The 23,106-nt window shown below is 39.2% G+C and overlaps 1 protein-coding gene and 1 pseudogene across 1 annotated transcript; both read left to right on the forward strand.

Moving 5' to 3' along the window:
• On the forward strand, positions 1–4,268 carry LOC140312162 (flavin-containing monooxygenase 5-like; annotated as a pseudogene).
• Positions 4,269–6,047: 1,779 nt separating this feature from the next.
• Positions 6,048–20,736, forward strand: LOC140312444 (uncharacterized). Its single transcript, XM_072390281.1, has 21 exons — positions 6,048–6,154; positions 6,341–6,495; positions 6,668–6,856; positions 6,956–7,121; positions 7,219–7,361; positions 7,553–7,752; positions 8,564–8,797; positions 9,197–9,318; positions 9,394–9,466; positions 9,556–9,625; positions 9,708–10,065; positions 10,136–10,158; positions 15,073–15,285; positions 15,585–15,773; positions 16,998–17,163; positions 17,284–17,426; positions 17,624–17,820; positions 18,422–18,557; positions 18,722–18,941; positions 19,878–19,950; positions 20,075–20,736. The coding sequence occupies exons 2-21, from the start codon at positions 6,364–6,366 to the stop codon at positions 20,439–20,441; spliced, it is 3,414 nt and encodes a 1,137-aa protein (XP_072246382.1). The 5' UTR covers positions 6,048–6,154; positions 6,341–6,363; the 3' UTR covers positions 20,442–20,736.
• Positions 20,737–23,106: the final 2,370 nt, after the last annotated feature.

Consider the following 23,106-nt stretch of genomic DNA (forward strand, 5'->3'; position numbering starts at 1 on the left):
ATGGTGCACAGAGTAGCAGTGATCCCCCCCCTCCGGTCTGACCAGCATAAAGGCTTGTTTGGATGAGGGCATGATGCCAACCTGCTTTGAAAGCAGCGACGACATCGGTGGACTCTGGAAGTTCAAGGCAAGACTTCAACAGCAAAAAACTGTTGAAAAGTTTCATTTTTCTTGCTTGTTTTTAGGCCTGTTGTTTTCCACAAGAAGAGCTTATACAACTTTTTTAAAATAATTTATTTTCTTCTTCTGTACAGGAAGTCTCAGAGCCCAACAGGGCCAGCATCTATCGCTCCCTAACTATCAACGTGTGGAAAGAGATAATGTGCTACAGTGACTTCCCCATCCCAGCTGATTACCCCAACTACATGCACCACTCTAAAATCCTGAAATACTTCAGGATGTATGCAGAGCACTTTAAACTACTGGAGCACATTCGCTTCCAGGTAACTACACAAAGAACAGAATCTGATTTTTAAAATCTTACTGCTTTTAATTCCCATATCCTAACTTGTCATCTATATTTTCCATCCCTTAGACCTCAGTTAAGAGAGTAATGCAGAGACCTGACTTCTTTCGCACTGGTCAATGGGATGTGGTAATAGAGAATAAAGATGGACAAGAGGAGAGGCAAATCTTTGATGCAGTTATTTGCTGCTCAGGTCACTTCAACTATCCTAACTTGCCTCTCAAAGATTTCCCAGGTAAGTACAAGGTACATCATTGCATGATGCGTGACTACAGTCTTTACCAATGTGCATGATGAAACGAGCTTTTGTTCTAATGTTGTTGCAGGAATTGATACCTTTGAAGGAAAATACTTCCACAGCTGGGACTACAAGGGGCCTGAGAACCTGTACGGGAAGAAAGTGGTGGTCATTGGCATCGGGAACTCAGGGGGGGACATAGCAGGTATATCTGAGCACTCGCAGTGGTGCCTGGGTCATCCGCCAGGTTTCAGACAATGGCCTGCCAGTGGACAGGTTCAACACACGCTTTGTTCAAGCTGTTGCCCATGAGTTTACTCAATTGGTTTGGTGAGAAAAAAACTCAACGCCATGTATGATCATGCTATGTATGGCCTTAAACCCAAACATAGGTACGACATTGACATTTTTCTATTGTTTGTCACTTTGTAGTTACTCTCAAGTTGAATATATCCTGCAGTATCAAATAATTATTGCATGTCAATTAAGTGTTAGCATTAACTTGGATGTAATGCTAAAGAGGAATCCCCTAAGCTCTTTTTGGAGATCTTTTTGACAAAAAGCTCTCAAATGGAAATCCCCTGATTATTTCTCTCGAATTTAAACAAATGTTAGAGCAGAGTTTGCTTGCCCTCCTTGTGTTTCTAAATGCATTTTATTTAGGATGGTCTAATTTTCATCTGCATTTCAAAGATTTGTGGTTTAGATATATCAACGTGTCCCCCCAATAAGAAAATAGCCAAATAGGTAATTTGTTCATAACCTTAAATAGCCCACAGCGGTTCCTCAAAACTGCTGCCTCTACAGTCGACAAGAGGAAATACAACTCATATGAATTTCTCCATTAAGTGTTTCCCTTAACATGCCTCAAGGTCCTCTTAAGAAGAAGAGAGAAATGGTGGATGGCATCATTATTCAGCTTTCAAACAACTTTAACTGTAGGATGCAAGTTCAACACGCAGATATGACATCTGTTTTGTTTTAGTTTTTTCACTTCTGGGTTGGGTTAAAACAGTAACCCATCAACACTTTACTAAAAGCGTTAATTTCCTGGTTGGACTGAAGTAATATTATCAATTGGTCAGGGGTTGAAAAAACAAAACTACTTGGTTATAGTTATAAAACAATCATGGGTAGGGCTAAAATACATTCTTTATACAACACTACCGTCACCTTGATATACATTATTTTGCTGGTTGCTTTGGTGATATGTCAACACAATGCAAGATGATACTTCTCATTTACTCATTTGGTTTAGACAACAACATTATGTGCTCAGGGTAAAAAAACAAAACTGCTCGGCTATAGTTTAAAGAAACATTGTTAGGATTTAAATACATTCTTTTTACTGTGTCGTCTTAATGGATCACATTTTGACAATTAACTGCAGTTACTCTCATAATCAGTAAAAGCTGCATATCTTTGAAATTATATGTTGAGAATGCCTGCATTTTAAAAAGAAGAAATAAGACCGATAGTACCATTTTGTCAATGATGGCCCAATAAGATACTGTACGGTTATGCATGAGAGGTGGTGGGTTGATCTTAAAATAATTATATGAACTTCTGTGTTTCTATCTCTCCTCCATCTTCACTTTCTGTCAACAGGCTTTTCAGCCAGATTCCAGTGATCAACGACGACCTGCCCTTCAAGATTTTGTCAGGCTCAGTCATCGTCAAGCCAAATGTGAAGGAGATCTGTGGGTCTACTGTGATGTTTGATGATGGCAGCTCTGTGAAAAATGTCAGAGAACCATATTATATCTTATTCCTTAAAGTCTCTCTCTGCTGAAAATACATTTTTTTCAGTGACATTTCATGAGCAAAATCCACAAGTCAAAAATCAGTCTCAGTGGTATGGCTGAAGATTTGGCTTTGAATCTGCAGAGCACCACTGAAAGTCTCAGAAAGTAGACTTCAGACAGTCTTGTGCTCTTTGTAGACTATGTATAGTGGGGCTAATTGCCTGCTATGCATGTGCTGTGAGGAAAATATGAGATAAGGAGCTAGTGAGTATAGTTATACAGGGTAGGTGGATAACACAGCAAAAGCAAGGCTGAGCAAGTGAGGAGCTTTCTCACTGCTTCCAGAGAAAAAAGAAAAAGATGAGTAGAGTCATATCCCAGAACATTTTTAAAAGCACGAAAGGTTTCTTCCTGGTCAAAACTTTAAAACTTACAATTTGTAGGTAGACAAATTAGTTTATATATGATTTATGACTGCCACATAGAGAATTTAAGTTCTTTATAACTTCCAGAATGACTGAAGAACAGGTTCTTACAGAATATCTTCTTCATTACAGGTGGATAGGATTGTGTTTGCCACAGGGTACAACTACGATTTCCCCTATTTGCCAAAAATGGTCATGTACAAGTCTGGGCATCGTGTGGGTCTGTACAAGCATGTTTTCCCTCCAAAACTGGAGCATCCCACTCTGGCCATTGTGAGTTTCATCCATTCTGATGGCTCCATCATGACACTGGCTGAAATGCAAGCCCGCTTTGTCTCACGTGTCTTCAAAGGTGAGGATGCACTTCGAAGAACGATGAACATTCTCAAGAATATTGTATTCAAATACTTTATTATGTTTCACTAGTACATGTCTGTTTGCTGTATGTCAGCTTTCTGTTTTTGAACCCTCAGGACATAAGAAGCTGCCCTCAATCAAAGCCATGGTCAAGGCTGTTGACAAGGACACCAAGAACATTGAGAAAAAGTATAAGAATAATTTCTCTTTATGACAGGATTGTTTTGAATAATTTAGTGAATCATAACCAGCATAAATATTGAAAAATGTCAATGTCAAGATTCTTAACAAATTCATATGGCTCTCCTTTGAATTTTTCTCTTACTTCAGGGTGTTAAACTGTGTTTGTTAGGCTAAGTGTCTGCAAAATTAAAAAGCCAGAAGTTCCCTCCAAGGGAAGATATTCTCTCCCACAGAAAATACTTATCCCAAGCAGCCTGACATCCTTTATTTTAAGTCCATACTTTTCTTCCTTTTCTTACATACTTCACCATGAAAAAACATTTGGCATCTCTCAAAGGAACAATAACCATGTGTCTTATACCAATCAGCTCACTTATCTGAACATTTGTATTTCTTACAAAGTCTAAGAAATACTTTAAACATGAAACTTTCTGGAATACCCACCCCAATCTCTTTAATGGCTAAATGCTAAGTTGTGTAATTTATTCTGTAAATAAGATGTCAAAGCCTAAGAGTAAAGCTTCGATAGTACTGTTCAACAGCATCTTTCAATGGCTTATCCTTTCTACAGTTACGTTGTGTCAAAGCTGACACCCCTGCAGGTGGAGTTTGTTGAGTACATGGATGACCTTGCAAAGGACATCGGAGTGCAGCCAAACCTGTTCTGGCTCTTCTTAACAGACTACCCACTGTTTAAAAGGGTTTTTTGGGGGCCTCTCATCGCTTACCAGTACCAGCTGATGGGACCAGGAAAATGGGAGGGGGCACGAAAGGCAATCTTCACCCAGTTGGACCACATATATGAGCCCCTGAAAACTCAGACAGGTCTGAAATGAGCATCATTTTATCCCTATTCCAGAAGGTTTAAGAGAGACTCATGCTAAACAGGAGAGTGTCAGAGCCTTACGTTTTCTGACATTATGTGGATAATCTTTTCACATGTCTCTTCTAGCTGAATGCACAACAGGGTTCAGCCAGAGGCCGCCTGATGAAGTTTAGCTTGACTATCATGGCTATCAAGTTCATAACCTAACCAGCATCCCCACCCTGCTGTCCAAGCTCCGTCCTCAAACAGTTTGAATGAAACAGGAGCCTCATGTCTCATCTTGTGACTCTGTATATATCAGCTGAAGAACAGACATTTGCCTCTTACTGCCAAAACTGTCTGTGTATAACAGTGTCTCTGTGTGATTATATATTGCAACTCATTTTACAGTCACATAAAACACTGACAACTCAACCTGTTTTTAGAGGAGCTGCAGAAAGAAGTGTTTATTTTTCATAAATACTGTAACCATTTTTACAGTTCATGAGCAGGGACAATACACACAAAGCAGGATGTTGATGGAGATGAAGTAGTGTTTAAGGTGTGGTCCTGCACCTGAACTTCAGCTAATAATTTTCATTACCAAAGATATGCTGCTATTTTGATATGGTGTTGACTTGTTCCTTACTGTTCTGTTTGTGTTGAAGAAATTGTTGCCCCAAACCTGACAAACTCACACCAAACTGTGTCTCATATTATCACCTGCCCCACTATTCCATTTGTCATTTAGACCCCACTTAGACGATGCATCCATCCTCTCTACCTTGTGTTGTAGTTTGTGCTGCTGCTGCTGACATGTCAGTTCTCAGCTTGCATCACGTGAGGAATCCTGTCATAGATACCAAAATTGTAATAGAAATTAAATCACATTTTTCAAAAAGATGAATAAAGTGAGACTGGAAACTCCAACATGTCTTTTGTAGATTTATTCAGGCGAGGAACTCAAGATAAGGGAGTGTCCTGACACCATAAAGGCTTGATAGTAAGGGGAAAGCTAAAGAGATGATAAAGGCTATTAGAAAGGAATTTCTATGGTTTCCAACTGTACCAAAGCCAGAACAAGGTGCAAGGATCCGAGAACAAAAACAATTACAGTGACAGAAACTATCTCTGACTTTCCGGCCCTTCATTACTGCCACTTGCTTTGGCAACATGAGACATCAAATGTAAAGATTAGTACAGTATAGACAATAAAATGAGAACAAAGTATGGGTTAAGCATGAAACTCATATAAAGTAGATATTTTCCATAACACTTCCATATAGTAAAAAGTCATGCACCTTAGCCTGTCAATCTATAATGTTTGTATTTTAAAGCTACATTAAAAGCTAATGGAAGGTGGTCATCAAGTTATTCATAACAATTGTTTTAAATTATGTCTGACAGCAAATGCAGTCTTTGAGTTTAAAGTTAAGGAGCTAAAAATAAAGTGATATATACTGTACAAAATTTGGTCCAAGTATGAAGTTCAGCTGGTTTTACTGAATGTCTAAAAGTGCATAAAATAATTATTTATTCATGTACAATGACAACTATGTTCATTAAGTCCACAGAATCTGTCTCTCTTGCAGAGTGAGAGCAAGTATAATAAGTATATCTGCACACATATCTTGATCTTTGTGCACAGTGAGAGCTTAGTATGTCGTTAAAAGTTAGCTTTCTTTTACGCACTGTTACCAAGTTCTTGCTAAGGGTAAAATTCCATTCCTCTTCTTCCTCTTTCACTTCTGGTTAGCAATTTGCTTTTCAGAATACAGGACACATTTCCACCACACCAAATAGGGTTAAAGTCCCTCCTCTGCCACCCTGCTGAACTGATTGTGCAACAAGCAACAGCTCAGTTCATTCAAGCTTACAGGCTGTTTGACATTTGATTGTTGCTGCGCAAGACTTTTAATCTGCTTACAGGAGACGGTGAGAACAGCTATAGCAATAAGAGTATTGTTGTTCATTTATAGGACAGAGGTCTCTTTATGTGCCTGTGGTGTCCAGCTGATGGACAGATTAAATTAGAGAAAGTCAATAAATGTACATATGAAGTTATGTTAAACTTTATGCTGACTCTTAGTTCTACTTGTATGAAACCTTTCTTATTGACAGTGCCCTAACTCAAATGCTTAGCAATGGTACAACGTGTGGCAGTCATCGGAGCAGGCAGTTCGGGGCTGGCCTGTATCAAAATTTGTGTTGATGAGGGGTTGGAGCCTGTCTGCTTTGAAAGTAGTGATGACATTGGAGGCTTGTGGAAATTTAAGGTGAGTGGTTGGCCTGTTTGTCTCTTGATGATAATTTTTGTTTCTACGTTACATGTCATCATTTTTAACAAAGATAGTGTTGCTTTTGCACAACAACTGAACTGCTTGAAACTAAAATATCCAAGATAGAGTCATGTTTTTATCTTTTTAACTTTAGTCTCTGTGTCCACAGGAGTCACCTGAGCCAGAGCGATCCAGTATTTACTGGTCTTTGGTGGTTAATACCTCCAAAGAGATGATGTGTTTCAGTGATTTTCCCATGCCTGATAACTACTCAAACTACATGCACAACTCCCAGCTGCTTCAATACTTCAGACTTTATGCTGAGCACTTTGACCTGCTTAGATATATCAACTTCAAGGTTTTTCCTGTTTCATTATCACTGTCATTTCCATACAAAGTTAAAAATATCTTTGCATTGTGGTGTGTGTTCTAATAAATGTGGGTGTTCACACTTCAGACCACAGTGAGGAGAGTTGCACAAAGGTCAGACTTTTCTGTGTCGGGTCAGTGGGACGTAGTGACAGTAAACTGGAATGGCGAGGAAGAAAAACACATCTTTGATGCAGTTTTGGTGTGTTCAGGTCACTATACCCATCCTGCCTTGCCCCTATCCAACTTTCAAGGTGATTAAATGAATGCAGTATATTCAATACTGTTTTTGTTGCTTTGAATCAGAACTATCTTCTTTTGCTCCTAGTTGTACCATATGTCTTTTTCCAGGGCATGATACTTTTGGTGGCAGGTGTCTTCACAGCTGGGAATATAAAGATGCAGATGCCTGCAGAGGAAAGAGGGTGGTGGTGGTCGGCATTGGAAACTCCGGAGGAGATATTGCAGTAGAGATTAGTAGATCTGCAGTGAAGGTAAGACAGAACAAGAACTGGGAAACTACCATGTTGTTTCAGAAACTGAGTCTATTCTGTCAGTCTATCGCTTTCAGAGCTGTGTTAAAGCACTGGACAAGTATCATAAAACAATGCACGACACAGTAATGTGTCTCATTTGCTTTTCTGTATTTCTATGTACTTACAGCCAGTCTTCTTCTCCCTGGCAGACATTTCTCAGTACACGTCAAGGGGCCTGGGTGCTAGGCAGGATGTCCAGTGATGGCCTTCCTCTGGACATGACATCTATTACCAGGTTCATCAACTTCCTAACACGGCTGCTCCCCAAGAGTCTAGTCAACTGGGCAGCAGAGAGAGCTCTGAACCATAAATATGACCATAAACTGTATGGTTTGAAACCCAGACACAGGTAAGATAAACTAGTTTTATATCAATTACTTTATTTGATTTCCTGCCACAGTTCTCTGTATTTCATTTCGTGTTTTATGTAGTGATTTGAGATTTGTTGTTTTTATACTCCCAGCTACTGTATATCAACAGTTGAACTAAATGTTGAGCATGGGCAGCATAGAGAAACAGGGGTCAGCACAGCTGCTTTGTGAGTTGTGTACATGCGCTCTTCCACGTAGGCATATGTTTTTCCGACATGGGTTTTCTTGTAAATTGAACACAGTGAGCGACTCAGCTGTCATTCAAAGCAGCCCTGCCCATAATAATGCATGATCTCAAGTCTAGACAAAGCACTCTTCATACAATAAGCCTTCATCATCAAGGGGCAGGTTAGCTGAAGAAACCAAACCTGTTTTTGTTCTTTCTGGCTGTGGCCATGAATCTGTCTGCTGTAGAGGTGGTAGTGTTAACATGGGGTCCTATTTGAACTGATCTGATATTGGCAGCCATCCACGTAACTACTGTTTTAGACACTTTAGTGTTGGATTCACGTTTCTTGCTGTAATTGCTAGTTGAGACTAACACGTTAAAAATGTCAGTGTTGTTAGTAAGGTTTTGCACCCGCTATGCTCATTATATTGGTTGGCACATGACTGTTAGGGTTGGCATTAAGGGTTAGGGTTATTAGTAGTTCTTTTTGTGAGTATCATTTATTTTGTGAAAGACAATAGGTGTCAGTATTGTTGATGCTACACTATAGCTGTACGAAAAGAAAACTTGAAGTATTGGAAGTTTTATTTTCTCCAATTATTATTTTGTCTCTTCAACAGACTCTTGGACAGAAAGCCTTTGATCAATGATGATCTACCAGGCCGAATCCTTCAGGGGGCACTAGTCATGAAGCCCAACCTGAAAGGATTCAAGGATACAGGAGTCATATTTGAAGATGGCACAGTGGAAGAGGACATAGACGCTGTGATCTTTTGTACCGGTTATAATGGAACTTTCACATTCCTGCCCTCAGCTCTGTCTGAAGGACCTCATGGAGAGCTGACATTGTACAAGTAAGTTCACGGTGGATAGTATTTAAAGCTGAGTCTGATATGTAAATAGGATACTGAACGCTGTATCATAGAGCAGTGCTGTTTTGTTTTTTTGGTGTTATTCATTTGTCTGCAAAACATAGTGACATAGTTTTATGTAAATGCTTTCTTTGAAATACTTTCACAAGTATTTGTATGAATTCTTCTATCAAACCAAATTGCATTTTATTTAGGACATCTTGTTCAAAGTTTTAATTGTTATTTAGAAATGTATCCTAGGTGAAAATAACCCCTTGTTGAACGGGGCTGCAAAAACAAACCTGACATATTAGATTGTCCCACAACTTTGCTTAATTTGATCCCATTTAAAGGTATGAATCATTGCATTTATATTATGCCCTATGATTTTTCATAATTCAGAAGAGTGTTTCCTCCATCTCTGCTACACCCCACACTTGCCATCATGGGACTTTTCCAAGCAAAAGGACCGATCATGCCTATTGTGGAGATGCAGGCACGCTGGGCTGTTAAAGTCTTTACAGGTAAACTCATTGCACAGGAGAAAAACCCATGGGGAAAGTAAGATGTAGTATCAGTTGGTGTGTTTTATCTTTCAGATTTGAGTCATCTGCCGTCTGAGGAGAAAATGCTGGAAGTCATTGAGTCTGATAGAAGGAGTAACATGCACAGGTAGGTATCATCTATAACCTAAAAATCTAAATTTCAAGTAAAAAAATCTTGTTAATCATAAAATGTACTCCTTTTTGTTGTTTTCTCAGCTATCCCTGTCCACAACAGGCTGCTCTACAAGTGGATTACATCCCATACCTAGATTTCATTGCTGAGGAGGTTAGTTCCCCTCGGCACTATGTAAAATGTTGTCATAAAGTATTTAGAGAACTAAATCTTTATGTCACACTTCTGATCACAGGTGGGTGTTCGACCGAACCTACTGAGACTGTTCCTGAGAGATCCTGTGCTCTGGGCAAAGGTTGTCTTTGGTCCATGCACTCCATATCAGTATCGTCTCACTGGGCCTGGACAGTGGGCAGGTGCCCGACACGCTATCCTCACTCAGTGGGAGCGGGTTGCTAAGCCTTTCAGAACCAGAGCAATACCAGAACCAGAGGTCAGGACGTCTGTTTTGAATTCTCCCCTGCTGATTACCTTTGGCGGAACAATTATAATGGCTATGCTTTTGTCAAAATATAACATCATCCCAATACTGCAACATGCAACTGAGATTTTGGACAGTAGCAAAACTTTCCTGAAGGACTCATGGTTCATTCGCTGATTTCATGGATAAGTCAAAAAAGAACGTGATAAATACGTGATCTCTCTTTTTGTGTTGATGTTCAGAGGTCAGAAAGACAGCCTCACATGTATTGTAGACTGTAATGTATTAATGTGTGGTTGTAGAATTTAAGGAGAGAGGGGGTGTCCAGGATGATGCTGATCACCAGTGAGGACCACCATAAGGCTTGCTGCGCCAATGCCTTAAGTATAGGAATTGCATATTGCGTTAAGTAAAGGAATTATTGACTTTCAGTTTTAATATTTGTGTCATGTCAATACATATCAGATCCCTCCAAAACTTTAGCACTGGTCCTTCAAGAGAAAACCATCTAAGAAGTTCATGTGAGCACTGTCAGGTTGAAGAGACTATTATACTATTATAGTCTTCTCGCTTTGCAGGCCAATCAAAATCCTGATGCTTTGAAGCACAGATGTGCTTATTATCTGCTAATGGGCTGCATGGTGGTATAGTGTTTTTCACTGTCACATCACAGCAAAAAGGTTCCTGGTTTAAATCTCGGCTGGGGACGTACTGTGTAGGTTCTCTCCAAGTATTCTGGCTTCCTCCAAGCACCCAAAAACATGCACATTACATTGCTTGGTGGTTCTAAATGGACCCTTCAAGTAAGTGGGGACATGCAACATTTTTGTCCAAGGTATATCCTGCTTCTCCCTTGATGGCAGATGGGATAGGCTCCAGCTCCCCCATGACCCTGATAAAGAAAATGAAAGGATGGGTGGAACTTCTTCTAACTTATGGAATAGGAGTTTAATGTATTTTACAGTGAATATAATGCATGAGTTGACTTACTATAGCAGTCTTTGCTTAGCTACCTGAATCAAACTGTGCAAAACCCCAGTAAAAAAATAAATAAATTGATTAATCAAATATTTAAAAAAGTTTCAGGTTATTCTAATTTTCTGTCTAAGTTAAAAAAAAAAAGGAATTTAACACTGTTCAAGGTGTTAAATGGTTCAAATAGTTTTCTGGGGGTAAAACTGTTACGAAGTCCAAAACTGATTTTGGTACTGCTTTGATTAATCAGGGACTGTTAGGGGAACATTCCAAGACCTCCTGTCCTATCTTTAAGATCTTTAAGATAGGACAGGAGGTGTCAGTGTCTATGGCTTTGAGGACCAAGTCTTGATGGACCTTTTGTAGTTTCCATTCCAGTTCTGATATGTGATTTTTTTTCTTATTATCTATTTTAAATTTTTTAGTGTAGCACCAAATAACTATTACTTCTAAGAAACAGGTATTCAAACCAGTAGCTGATCAAGCTTTGGGTATGAACCAACACTTGTCATTCCCTCCTTGAAATAGGACTTTTCCCTTTAGTCTTCACCTATCTTTGTCCTTTCTTGTTGAGTAAAAAACAGACAAAGTTAGTTATTGACAAGTTATTGACAAATCTGTAACACAGAAGACAATGTTGTGGATAACTGAAGATTTTGCTACTTAAACGCTTACCTATGTAAGCAATTATCAGCCTGAGATATGAGAACACGAGGGAAATGGACAAGTTGCTCTACACAGCTTGATTAATTTTCACTGCTAAATTTCATTTTAAATAATTCAGCAGAGTTGATATGCAAATAATACAGGAAACTTACATTAAAAGTAATGGAACTGATAGGAATAACTGTGAACTGAAATGACTGGAGAAAAAAACAGTCCAGTGAAGACATACTACACAAGCAAGCATGTATACAGAAAGACTTGAGCCTTTATCTATTTATTCATTTATTTATTCTTTGATTTAGATTTAAGTTCGAGCCATTAAAACAACGCCAGTATGACCATCCAGGTCAGCAAGCTGTTTTTTTTTTTTCATGCGATAAAAAGCGCTTTAGGTTGGAATATTCACCTGTATGAGTATGATGTCACTTCAGTGAAGTGTTAGATTGAGAAGATACAGAATGTGTATGAAGCACTGTTTTCTGTAAGATAAGTACGATTGACAACCTAACAATGTATCTTATAATAGGGGGATTTCAAGGAGAACTTGGGTGCAGTTTAATGTTTTCTTATTTACTCGAGTAATTTTGCTGTCTTGCAAATGGTCATGATGACAAAAGTAAATGTTTTCTTACCATGTTCACTGGAAAACAAAACAAGCACAGAAAGAAAAGTTGGAGAGGAGACAGTGATCAATGGGCACACACACACGAATATATATGGAAGAATTAATTTTTTTGAATGAATCTGTTTCTCATTTCTTCCTTCTCCTTAATATACAAACAGAGGCACTGCCCCAATTTAGATGGAACATTTAGAAATCACTTTCAAATCAATAGACCCAGGCAACATCAGATGTTTTAGTTACTGAAGCACACAGCTTAGGGGAAAACACAGTGATAAGAGGGAACATACAATAAAATGTTCATCCCATTTTTCCTGTCAGAAATATTGATGATCATTTTCTGACATTGTGACAGGGAGTTATGTCATAGGAAATAATACAATATATTTTTCAGGTAATGCACTGATGCTGATCTCAGTGCAGTAAGATGGCAGTGTTCAGTATCAGATGTTCAAGAAATTGCCTTACTGTCTATTGTGATCTGGTTTGATCAAATAGCAAATAGCTCATTATTTCATTCGTCATGGTCCAACAGACAGTCAATTACAAAATAGGAAGAACAGCTGCGTGTTGTCCAACTTTTGACCTAAAGGCTGCTTCGGTGTTGAATCTAGTGGAGGACAAAATGTGAACAACATTGTCATCTTGTGGCGTCTGCATGTCATTGTTCCGGCAACCAGAAACCCACCAACTCCAACTTTCTTCAGCCGTGGAAGCTATCAGAGTCTGAGATGCACAACAAAGAGTGGCCACATTCCTCTTCATTTGTGGGGTATTTGTGTGTGTAAAAGATTTTCTTTTCTGGCATAACCACAATTTAATATGTACATAATTCTATGCAGTTTTACTGAATAAAAAAAAAAGTAAATCATACACCAATGACAAAATAGTGGGGTTTTTTATACGTTTTATTTCTGTTTTATGGGATTATTTTATCCCGTGTTATAGACTGCTGACTTAAGGATGTAACCTCTCTCTTGCAAAATGACAAAGGTTCATCACAAGAGTTCATCTCTTAATGCATTGACTTGCTTTGTGGACCCACAGCTGATCAATCACCAACCTGTCCTGTGAGTTAAAATGTGACCGAGTTGTTGTAGAGGAGAACATTTGAGTGTATTTCTCCTCTCCCTTTGTGAAGAAGAGGTAAGGCTCACACCGGTCTATGTGTTTGTGTTAATTTGAATTCAGTGCATTGGAGGTAGACTATGAATCGTTTAAGGTTGATGGTATTCAGAGTTCAGGTGCAAATATTGGAGTTATTTGGGGAGTAAGTGAGAGAGACTGAAAAGGAGAATGCAAGCCAAAAACTTAATGGGGGGGTTCTTGTCTGTATCTTTTTGTGTGTGTGTCAAAGTTCCTGTGATCTTTTCGTAGTCCAACTTTTTTGTTGAAAATGGTTTTCAGATATGACATGTGCATACTCTTCATTTATGTAAAGGAAAGGGAAGTTATTTTAACAATCCAATTGGAATCCCTTCGAGTATGATTAGAACATATTCTAGTTAGTTGTAGGAGAAAAAAAACATTTTCACTTGCGCAATATTCAGACTTAACCATTCAGTATTTAGTGACTGTAATTTCCTTTGGAGATCTGACTGCTCTGTGTAAAAAATGTTCAGTAATTTTCCCCCAAGTCTGTAGAACATGAACTGCATGTTTCTTATTGTTTTAAAAAGGTTTATCAAACCTCATCTAAACAGCGAGTGTTTTTTCTTTTTACCAGGCATTACACGAAAAATCTGATTGTTTGGCAGCATGCTCAAAATGTGCCGCTTGTCTTGCTCTCTGACTAAATCTTCTGACTTCTAAATCTTCTGAATCTTGGACTGTCACTGGCCGCGTTCCACAGTCAGTCCAAACTGATTGGATTTATAAATCCAACCCAGCCATGAGAACACAGGGTTAAACATAAAACATCACCTCAGACATTCACTGTAAGATGTGACCTTGAAACTCTTTTAGAATGTCAGAGACTAATTGAAAGTCAGCACAGTCTAAACAGTCTTCACCCAATGAGCACAGAAGCTTGTACGTTTAAAATGCGATTACAGATGTTATGTCAGTGTGTAGTTGTAGAATTAACCAGCACTTGTCTCGGAATAAGCAAATCGTCCTTATCAGTAGCTTTCCTAAAGATAATAAACATTCAAAAATAACCTCAAAACCATCCAACTGTCGAACACATGAGCGGACTGTCGTCTTTGCACAAAGCTCTGCTCTCAGCAGGTTCGAGCAGGTTCCTCAGTCTTCTAGTGGAGCCATCCAACTCTATTGTCAGTTTTTAGTCTTTTCCTCCTAATCTTTTTGATATGTTGGTTTGTTTTCACGTTTGTTGGGCTGCTGAGTGAGAAAAGTCTCTATTCAATTGTAAAATGTAAAGGCTTATAAAACTGGTAACCATCTTCTAAACCCACTTAATCCAATTTAGGGTTGCTGGAGCCTATCCCAGCTGTCACTGAGCGAGAGGCAAGTTACAGCCTGGACAGATCACAGGGCCACACAGAGACGTGCAACAATACATGCTCACACTCACTCCAAGGGACAATTTAGTCACCAATTAACCTAACATGCACTTTTTTTGGACGGTGAGAGAAAACCGGAGTACTGGGAGAGAACCCATGCATACATGGAGAGAACATGTAAACTCCACACAGAAAGGCCAAAGCCAGGATTCAAACCTGGAACTGCCTTGCTGTGAGGTGATGGTGTTTTGACCGGTCATATTTTCAGCTCTAAATAACATCGCCCTGTGGTCCTCAAAGATAAAGGGCAGCAGCTTAGTTTAATAAAAAAAGAGAGAGAGAGAGAGAGAGAGAGAGAGAGAGAGAGAACACTTTAATATCACATTGTCCCTTTCATGTAATAACCAAAGTTAAAAAAAGATATATACTAATTCACATAATTTCCTAAAAGACTGCCATTCCCCATCTTTTCTCTAACTCCGGTTGCGACTTCTTTAACAGTTCAGCGTTTGCGTTGCTGTTAGTGTCCAACATGGTTCGGAGAGTCGCAGTGATCGGTGCAGGTCCCTCTGGTCTCACCAGTGTCAAAGCCTCTTTGGATGAAGGTCTGGAGCCCACATGCTTTGAGAGCAGCCATGACATTGGAGGACTGTGGAGATTTAAGGTAACAGACATAACTGTTAATCTAAAGTACAATCAGTACATTTTCACGTCTCTGAAAAACAACTAAATTCTTTAAAATATTGTTTATTTGTTTAATGCCTTGTGATGTGTAGCTGCAACTGACCACAGTGGAATCTTGTAATGGTGTATTTAAAAATACCTCAGTTTAATTTACAAAGGGGAGATCTATACAAATTGTATATTAATAACAATATTATAATATATCTCTGACAGTACCATTTCAGATCAAGTTGTAATGTGTAAAGCATATCGTTATCTGTGTACACTCTCCGTCTGTAGGACAAGCCAGAACCTGGGCGAGCCAACATCTACCAGTCAGTTGTTATCAACAGCTCTAAGGAGATGATGGCTTTCAGCGACTTCCCACCTCCTGCTGAGCTCCCCAACAACATGCACCATTCTGAAGTCCTGATGTACCTACGCCTCTACGCTCAAGCTTTTAACCTGCTGCAGTACATACGCTTCAAGGTCAGTGAGCTTGTTCAGATACTGTCTGTAAGGAGCAAATCATTTACTGACATTATCCACAACCTCAATTTATTATTTTTTTTTTAAAAGAGATAAAGAAAGTGTGGATTATTTGTAAATTTCATGAGCCATTATTGCATTTAGAATTAAACATGTAAAACGTGTCAAATGTTGAAAGTGAGATGCTTCATTATTTGCTGAAAAATATCAGTTCATATTTAATTTGATGGAAGCAACGCATCTCAGAAAATTGGGGCAGAACCTTGTTTACCACTGTGTAGTGTCTTTTAACAACACTCTATAATCATTCGGGAGAACAGTTGCTGGACCTTTGGAAGAGGAATGTTCTTGTTTGATAGAGGATTCTAGCTCTTCAGCTGTGCTGGATCTTCCTCATCATATATTGATTTGAATGATGCACCAGATATTTTCATTTATGAAAGATCTGCTGGACTGAAGGCAGGTCAGTCCAGCACCAAGACTCTCCTTCTACAGAGCCATTGTAACAGATGCAGAATGTGGTTTATCACTGTCTTGCTGAAATGTGCGAGGCCTTCCCTGAAGAGGACATCGCCTGAATGGAAGCGTATTGATGGAAGCAATGGAAGCATTGTTTTAAAACCCAGTATATACCTTTGAATATTGACAGTGCCTTTCCAGATGTGCAAGTTGCCAATTCCATAGACACTAATGCTCCCTCATACCATCAGAGAGGCAGGCCTTTGAACTGAGCTGTGATAACAAGTGTCCCTAAAGTGCTCTTTTTATACCCAGTTACTTACCTGTTGCCAATTAACCCAATTAGTTGCAAGTTGTTTCTTTCTTTGCAGTAGCACTTCTTCTCCAGCCTCTTGCTGCCACTGTCCAAACCTCTTTGAGACGTGTTGCTTTCATCGAAATTAAGATAAGCGAACATTTTTTATGGAATAGTAAAATATCTCATTTCAAACATTTTATATATTTTGATTATGTTCTTCTGTGAATGAAATGTTGCTTTATAAGATTTGAAAATCTATGCATTCTCTCTTTATTTACATTTTACACACTGTCTTAAGTTAGAGGTCATATTATAAATAGACATTTTTCTCCTTTCATTTCACGGGATGAGATTTTCGTTCCATATATAAAGATCTTCAAAACCCCAATGTCAGTACCAAAGAGTTCACCTTGTGGGAGCAAGGCGTCTGTGAACACTATATTTTAATGCTTGTGTGTGTTTCTCAGACTACGGTGGTCAGTGTGAGGCAGAGGGCTGATTTTGCTCTGACAGGACAGTGGGACGTAGAAACAGAAAGAGCAGAGGGTCAGAGAGACACGCATGTTTTTGATGCAGTTCTGGTTTGTACTGGACATTACACCCAGCCTCATTTGCCCCTTACTGACTTTGCAGGTAAATTTAAGAGAGCCATATCATACCGTCAGCTATTCTTCCTCCAACCCTGCAAATTAATATATGGAAAGTTCTTTACTTTCTCCCACTGTTCATCATGGTTTCTCTGTTCCATAACAGATATTGAGAACTTCAAAGGTAGATATTTCCACAGCTGGGAATACCGCAACGCTAACGGCCTGCAGGGGAAAAGAGTGGTGGTGATTGGGATTGGGAACTCTGGAGGGGATATTGCTGTGGACATCAGTAGAGTTGCTGAGCGGGTAAACAACTGGGCAGCATGTCAATATTGTTATGTAGCTTTTTTTTTTAAATAAGCAGTACTGTTTCACATCAAGCATCTTTTTCATTTCACTGTATTTCAAAAGAAGCTTAAGGACACACCCCCCCTCTACCAACAAAGCAAAAAACACTTCACAGCTGAACTCATGAATTGTTCCTGTGCTTCCCTGATCTGCAGGTATACCTCAGTACCAGGAGTGGAGCATGGGTTATCAGCCGTGTAGGACAGGGAGGGCTCCCGGCTGACATAGTTATGACTTCCAGAATGAATGCGATGATACAAAAGCTCTTTCCCACATGGAGCAACAGGATGCTGAAAAAGAAGTTGAATGAAGCATTTGATCACAAACTATATGGCCTTAAACCAAAACATAGGTAATATCACATAACGTTGATTTTAAAAAAGATTTGTGAGGTCAATGTTTAGGGTAAGCATACATCTTTAAGGACATGACTTAAAAACTTAATATCTTTAAAAGAGTGGTGTTGTACGTGATAAATGCACATGGGAAGAAAAACGGAAGAACAACACTGATGTTTCTGCTACTGGTGTCACATATCAGAGGGGTCAAAAATCTGAAGTTTGCCCTGCAGAGGGCATTAAATGGAAGCTTAGAAACCTTTTTTAATACCAACCAAAATTTCAAAGTCTCTCATCCATAAAAATTTGTCAGTAAGTATATTCAGACCTTATAATTGTCACCTGTACCTGTTATGCTCTAAAACCCACTTCTTCACAATTTTTTTTATTTTTTTTACCACACATCATTGAAATGACTCATCGAATGGTGGTGCAGGAGGACAGATCACAGCGGTCCAAGAAGTTATTCTGCTGCTTTAATTTTGAAATGAATAAAGAAAAAAGAACAACCTAATATTGTGTTTTGCAGATAATGGTGGCTTCTTGCAAATCTGCTTGACAACTGTGTGTTCGTGTCTCAGTCCATAAATACTTTCTGAAATGTTCTCTCTACAGTTTTGGGGCACAGATTCCTGTTGTGAACGACGACCTGCCAGCTCGGATCCTCTCAGGTCGGATTTGTGTCAAACCAAATGTGAGGGAATTCTGTGACAGCAGTGTGGTCTTCGTTGATGGGAGCATCATAGACGAGGTGTATATTAATGACGCTCATAAATCCCGGCATTTCTCCTCTTTGGACCGTTCATTTAATTTCACTTAATAATTCCAGCCTTTAGTCAGAAAACTCAAATAATCACATAATGTACTGAATGCTCCATAGTCATCTTTTCATTGACATGTATGTGTGTTACATAGGTGGATACAGTGATATTTGCCACGGGGTACAACTACAGCTTCCCTTTCCTGCCCCCAGCGCTTCAGGCTAAATGTGACTACAGGTTGCGTCTTTACAAGCATGTGTTCCCCCCCATGCTGACCCACCCTACATTGGCAGTGGTTGGCTTCATCCATGGATTAGGGTCAATCAACCCTCTGGCTGAGATGCAGGCTCGCTGGGTCACAAGAGTGTTTAAAGGTAAAAGAACACACAAGAACTGACTCAGGCTAGTCTCACAAGAAGCTAAGTGATAGGTACACATGTCCTCAGTATAGTGGCGTTATTAAACGGGTGTGGAAATTGTGAGATGCTTCACTTTGCTTGTTGTTTTGTATCCAGGCAACATTATGCGAGCCTGTATCTAATCCTAACCTTGTATTTACACCTATCCCAAACAGTTTCAACTGAAACCAATGGAAAAATTAAAACTTTTTGGACAGTATTTTGTCAGATGAGGCTCAAATTCTGTTCTGTGGCATGACAATCTGTAGCTTAACCCCCACCCCCACACACACACTTACGCTAGTTACTTAAATACACTGTTAATCATGTTTTCATTGTTATTTATTACAAAATGTCATTTAAAAGTCATGAAAACTTTTTGTGACACCAGCCAGTGTTGTACTTTTACAATATTTTTCAAATTTACTCTGAAAATGTTATGTTTTGTGCTGTGGACTGACACTAATGAAGAGTTGTGAGTGAAACTGCATTAAACTTATAGGTTTAATGCAAGTCTGTCATATTTTGATGCTAATGGAATTCATCTTCTATAATATGTGGGATGTAGATATTTCGTTAAAGTGACTGACAGCTAACTGATGCAAAAAGGCAGCTTTTGGAGGTATTCTTCCTGGAGCTTTTGAATTTTCAGCTGAGACAATTGGAAAGAAAAATTCCATTTGCTGTCACACTGAACTATAATTAATGAAACAATCCTGTGTTATATATCAATAGATACACTTTCTTGATGTAACAATACTTAGCATAAAGCTAAAGGTTGTTGCAGAATTGTAATGGAGGCCACAAATCCAAAGGCAAGTGTGCCATGTAGTAGAAAATAACTGTTAGAAACCTGTGATAAACTCAACATTTCCATTTTGTGTTTAAATTTGACTAAATATCCCCTTTCAGGTTTAATATCCCTCCCAGCAGAGGAGCTCATGATGAAGGAAATTGAGACGGACACAGCTACCATGCGTCAAAGGTAATTATAAAGCTGAATTAATAGAGCTGTTTTCAGCTTATTACTCCTCACAGATCCAGTGTTGAATAGAGTATAATGAATTTGATAAACTGCTTTTCCTTTTTTTTTTGTTTCCCTCTGTTAGTTTTAAATGCTCAGAGCGCAACCCCCTACAGGTGGACTACCTCCCTTATATGGACTCTTTGGCCAAGGAGGTGGGAGTCAAACCAAACATACTGCGGCTCTTTCTGAATGATCCCAAGCTGGCACTACAGGCCTTTTTAGGTCCCTGCACTCCATACCAATACCGCCTGAGTGGACCAGGCCAGTGGGATGGAGCCCGTCAAGCTATTCTCACTCAGTGGCAGCGTGTGATTTGGCCTTTCAGGACTAAAGTGGTACCAGAACCAGAGACTAGAACCCTCTCCAGTCTGAGCATCATAATGACCTTTTCAGGGGCTGCCCTGCTGTGTCTCCTCTATTATAATAACATTTTGTCTTCTTGTTTTTGATTGACCTGCTCTCCTCATTAGGCTTCATATAAGCAGCTGTAGACAATGAATGTTTTTGGACTGTGCTAGCTGGATGATTGATTATGAAGTATAAGAACCGTTTAGAATATCCATTTGAACATGTATTGTTATTTCACATCAAAATGAAGCTCTGATGGAGAGCATGCTTGTTTGTCTTGTTGTATCTGTGTGGTCCTGTGATGGACTGATGGCTCATCCAGAGTGTACCCTGCTCTCACCCAGTGACAGCTGGGATAGGCTCCAATCTCCACGACCCTGAGTTGGATTAAGTGGATATAGAAAACGGATAGATGGATGGGTGGATGAAGATTTTATTAAGTCAAGATGACTTTGGACTTTTTCAGGAAAGTATATGTTGACAATTATTAGACAACTAAATTATTTTTATAAAATCCCCCTGCTTGTTTGTTCTCATTTTCACGAGTACATGTACAAATATGTTAAGCCTCCTCCAAAAATTAAGCACCCAATTAAGCATTTATATCACTATTAATTTAATGTTTGAGAAAGACTCACAAGTTCTCAGCAGAATACATCAGATGAGTAAGTGGATGTGGTTATTTTCAGCCCCCCCTCTGCATAAAGGGGAAGATTGCTCGAGTGCTCTCCACAGAATGGTGTAGGTTCAAATTCTGGAATATGGAGGCAGAGGAGAGGAATAGTTCCCTTGTTGTTCCCTTTCTTACTAATTCCCGTTTGTTGTGACCCTGTCTGTATGTCTTAGTTTAACCTTGTTTTTGCTTTGGGGCTTATTTCGTCCCAGGGGAAAAAAAAAAACTTATCTACAAATGTGGTGTTAATATAAGGTGTTAAGCACTATAGGACAAACTTGAATAACCTTTTTTATTATTATTTATAAAATGAGGTTTTGATGGAAGAGAGTAGTCATATAAATATTTTAACAACACTGTCATATTTAGTTAATTCATTTAATGTTACAACAACTTACATTTCTAGATATATAGATCAGAGCATTAACTATCTGTCAGAGAGGGAACAGAGCATACTACAATGGAAGCATGTAGCTGTTCTTCTCTCTGCGGTGTCAGAGGTCACCAGTACTTGACACACCGTTGGAGTTCAGCTTTTACTGCTGACTCGTCTGTGACGTCACAGTAGCAAAGAAGGACGCGTTCGATGAAATCGTTCTTCTATCTATGGTGTCAGAGGTCGCCAGTACTTGACACACCGTTGGAGTTCAGCTTTCACTGCTGACTCTTGTCTGTGACGTCATTGTAGCACTAAAGAACGCGTTCGATTAAATCGTTCTTCTGTCTTTGGTGTCAGAGGTCGCCAGTACATGACACACCGTTGGAATACAGCTTTTACTGCTGATTCAAGTCTCGGTCCTGTGTAGTCCTTCTGCAAGTTGTTCAGCAAATATAATCCAGCATATCCAGAACGGACGAAAGATGATGACCGACGTTCCATTTATGGGCGTGGCAGAGTATCTGAACAACACCCTTAAATTTATTTAAGAAAATGAAGCAGGTACCGTGCGCGCTCTACCCATCACGCTCACGGTGACTACAGCGACACAAATGTGAAACTCGTGAATAGGCACACTACACGATATAGACATGGATAAAACACAAAAGCTAGGTAAATTAAGCCCAGCATGCATATTAGAAATGTTTAAAAGGTTAGAAATAGTATTTATTTGTGGATTAAATCCCTTCCCATGAGCCCTTGCGGCCGCGATAGCCTGTGATGCATGTGTTGCTTGTCATTTGAGCTGCGTTCCTTTTGCCATGACAATCTGATTCAGACGTATGAATGACCTCATGTGACGTCACTGTCGACTTTACCAGGTTCAGTTGAAGTATCACCCCATTCCCCCTATCTGCTGTTCACTATATAGTTTTTTTTTTTTTTGTCTTGTTTTGTTTTTCCTTGTTCCTATGTTTTGTTTTGTTTTTAAATACAAAATCCAGCATTATGGCAGTAAAATTGTAATCTGAATACCGTTTATATCGGGAGCAGGCCACCACCCACATAGCAGAGGGGTCTGGGATAGATCTTGCATCAAGTCGGCACTTCTGACCTACCACTGGCATGGCAACTGGTAAGTGAACCGGATGTGGTCCAGATCTGGCAATGGTGGCACAGTTTATGTATGGCATGCCAGATATGGGCTGGTTACGTTTGAGTGTATGAGACCCCGCCTTTCAGGGTCGGACTGGCTATGTGGTCCTGATCTGGGACAGAGCATCCCCTTTCTTGCCATTTTGACAGGTCGCTCACAATGTAAAGCACACTAGTGTTCATTCATTTTAAAGTAAAACAAAGCAAAGCACACATACATTTCAATATTGCTTCCTTTTCAGTGTCCTCTATGACTGTGAACTTTCCTATATGATAAAGATTCGAAACAACAAAGAATAATGATGATGAGTCCTGATAGTAATATAGATTAAATTAGATTATGGATCTTTGATACTGTTGAATTACGATTTAACAAATATGAGCTGTTTTTAATACAATTCTAAATAAAAGCACAATCAAGTCACACGGGCAATGCCTTTGCGCCAGCTTTGCATCGGACATGGGTGGAGCAAGTCATTACACATGTGAAACTGATTCTGTCACGGTTTATTTTCTGTTCCATGTCTTGTCTTGTAATTTCCTGTTTTATTTTGAAAGC

This window comes from Leuresthes tenuis, unplaced genomic scaffold, assembly GCF_036924035.1.
Source record: "Leuresthes tenuis unplaced genomic scaffold, fLeuTen1.0.hap1 SCAF_7, whole genome shotgun sequence".
Taxonomy (NCBI): domain Eukaryota; kingdom Metazoa; phylum Chordata; class Actinopteri; order Atheriniformes; family Atherinopsidae; genus Leuresthes; species Leuresthes tenuis.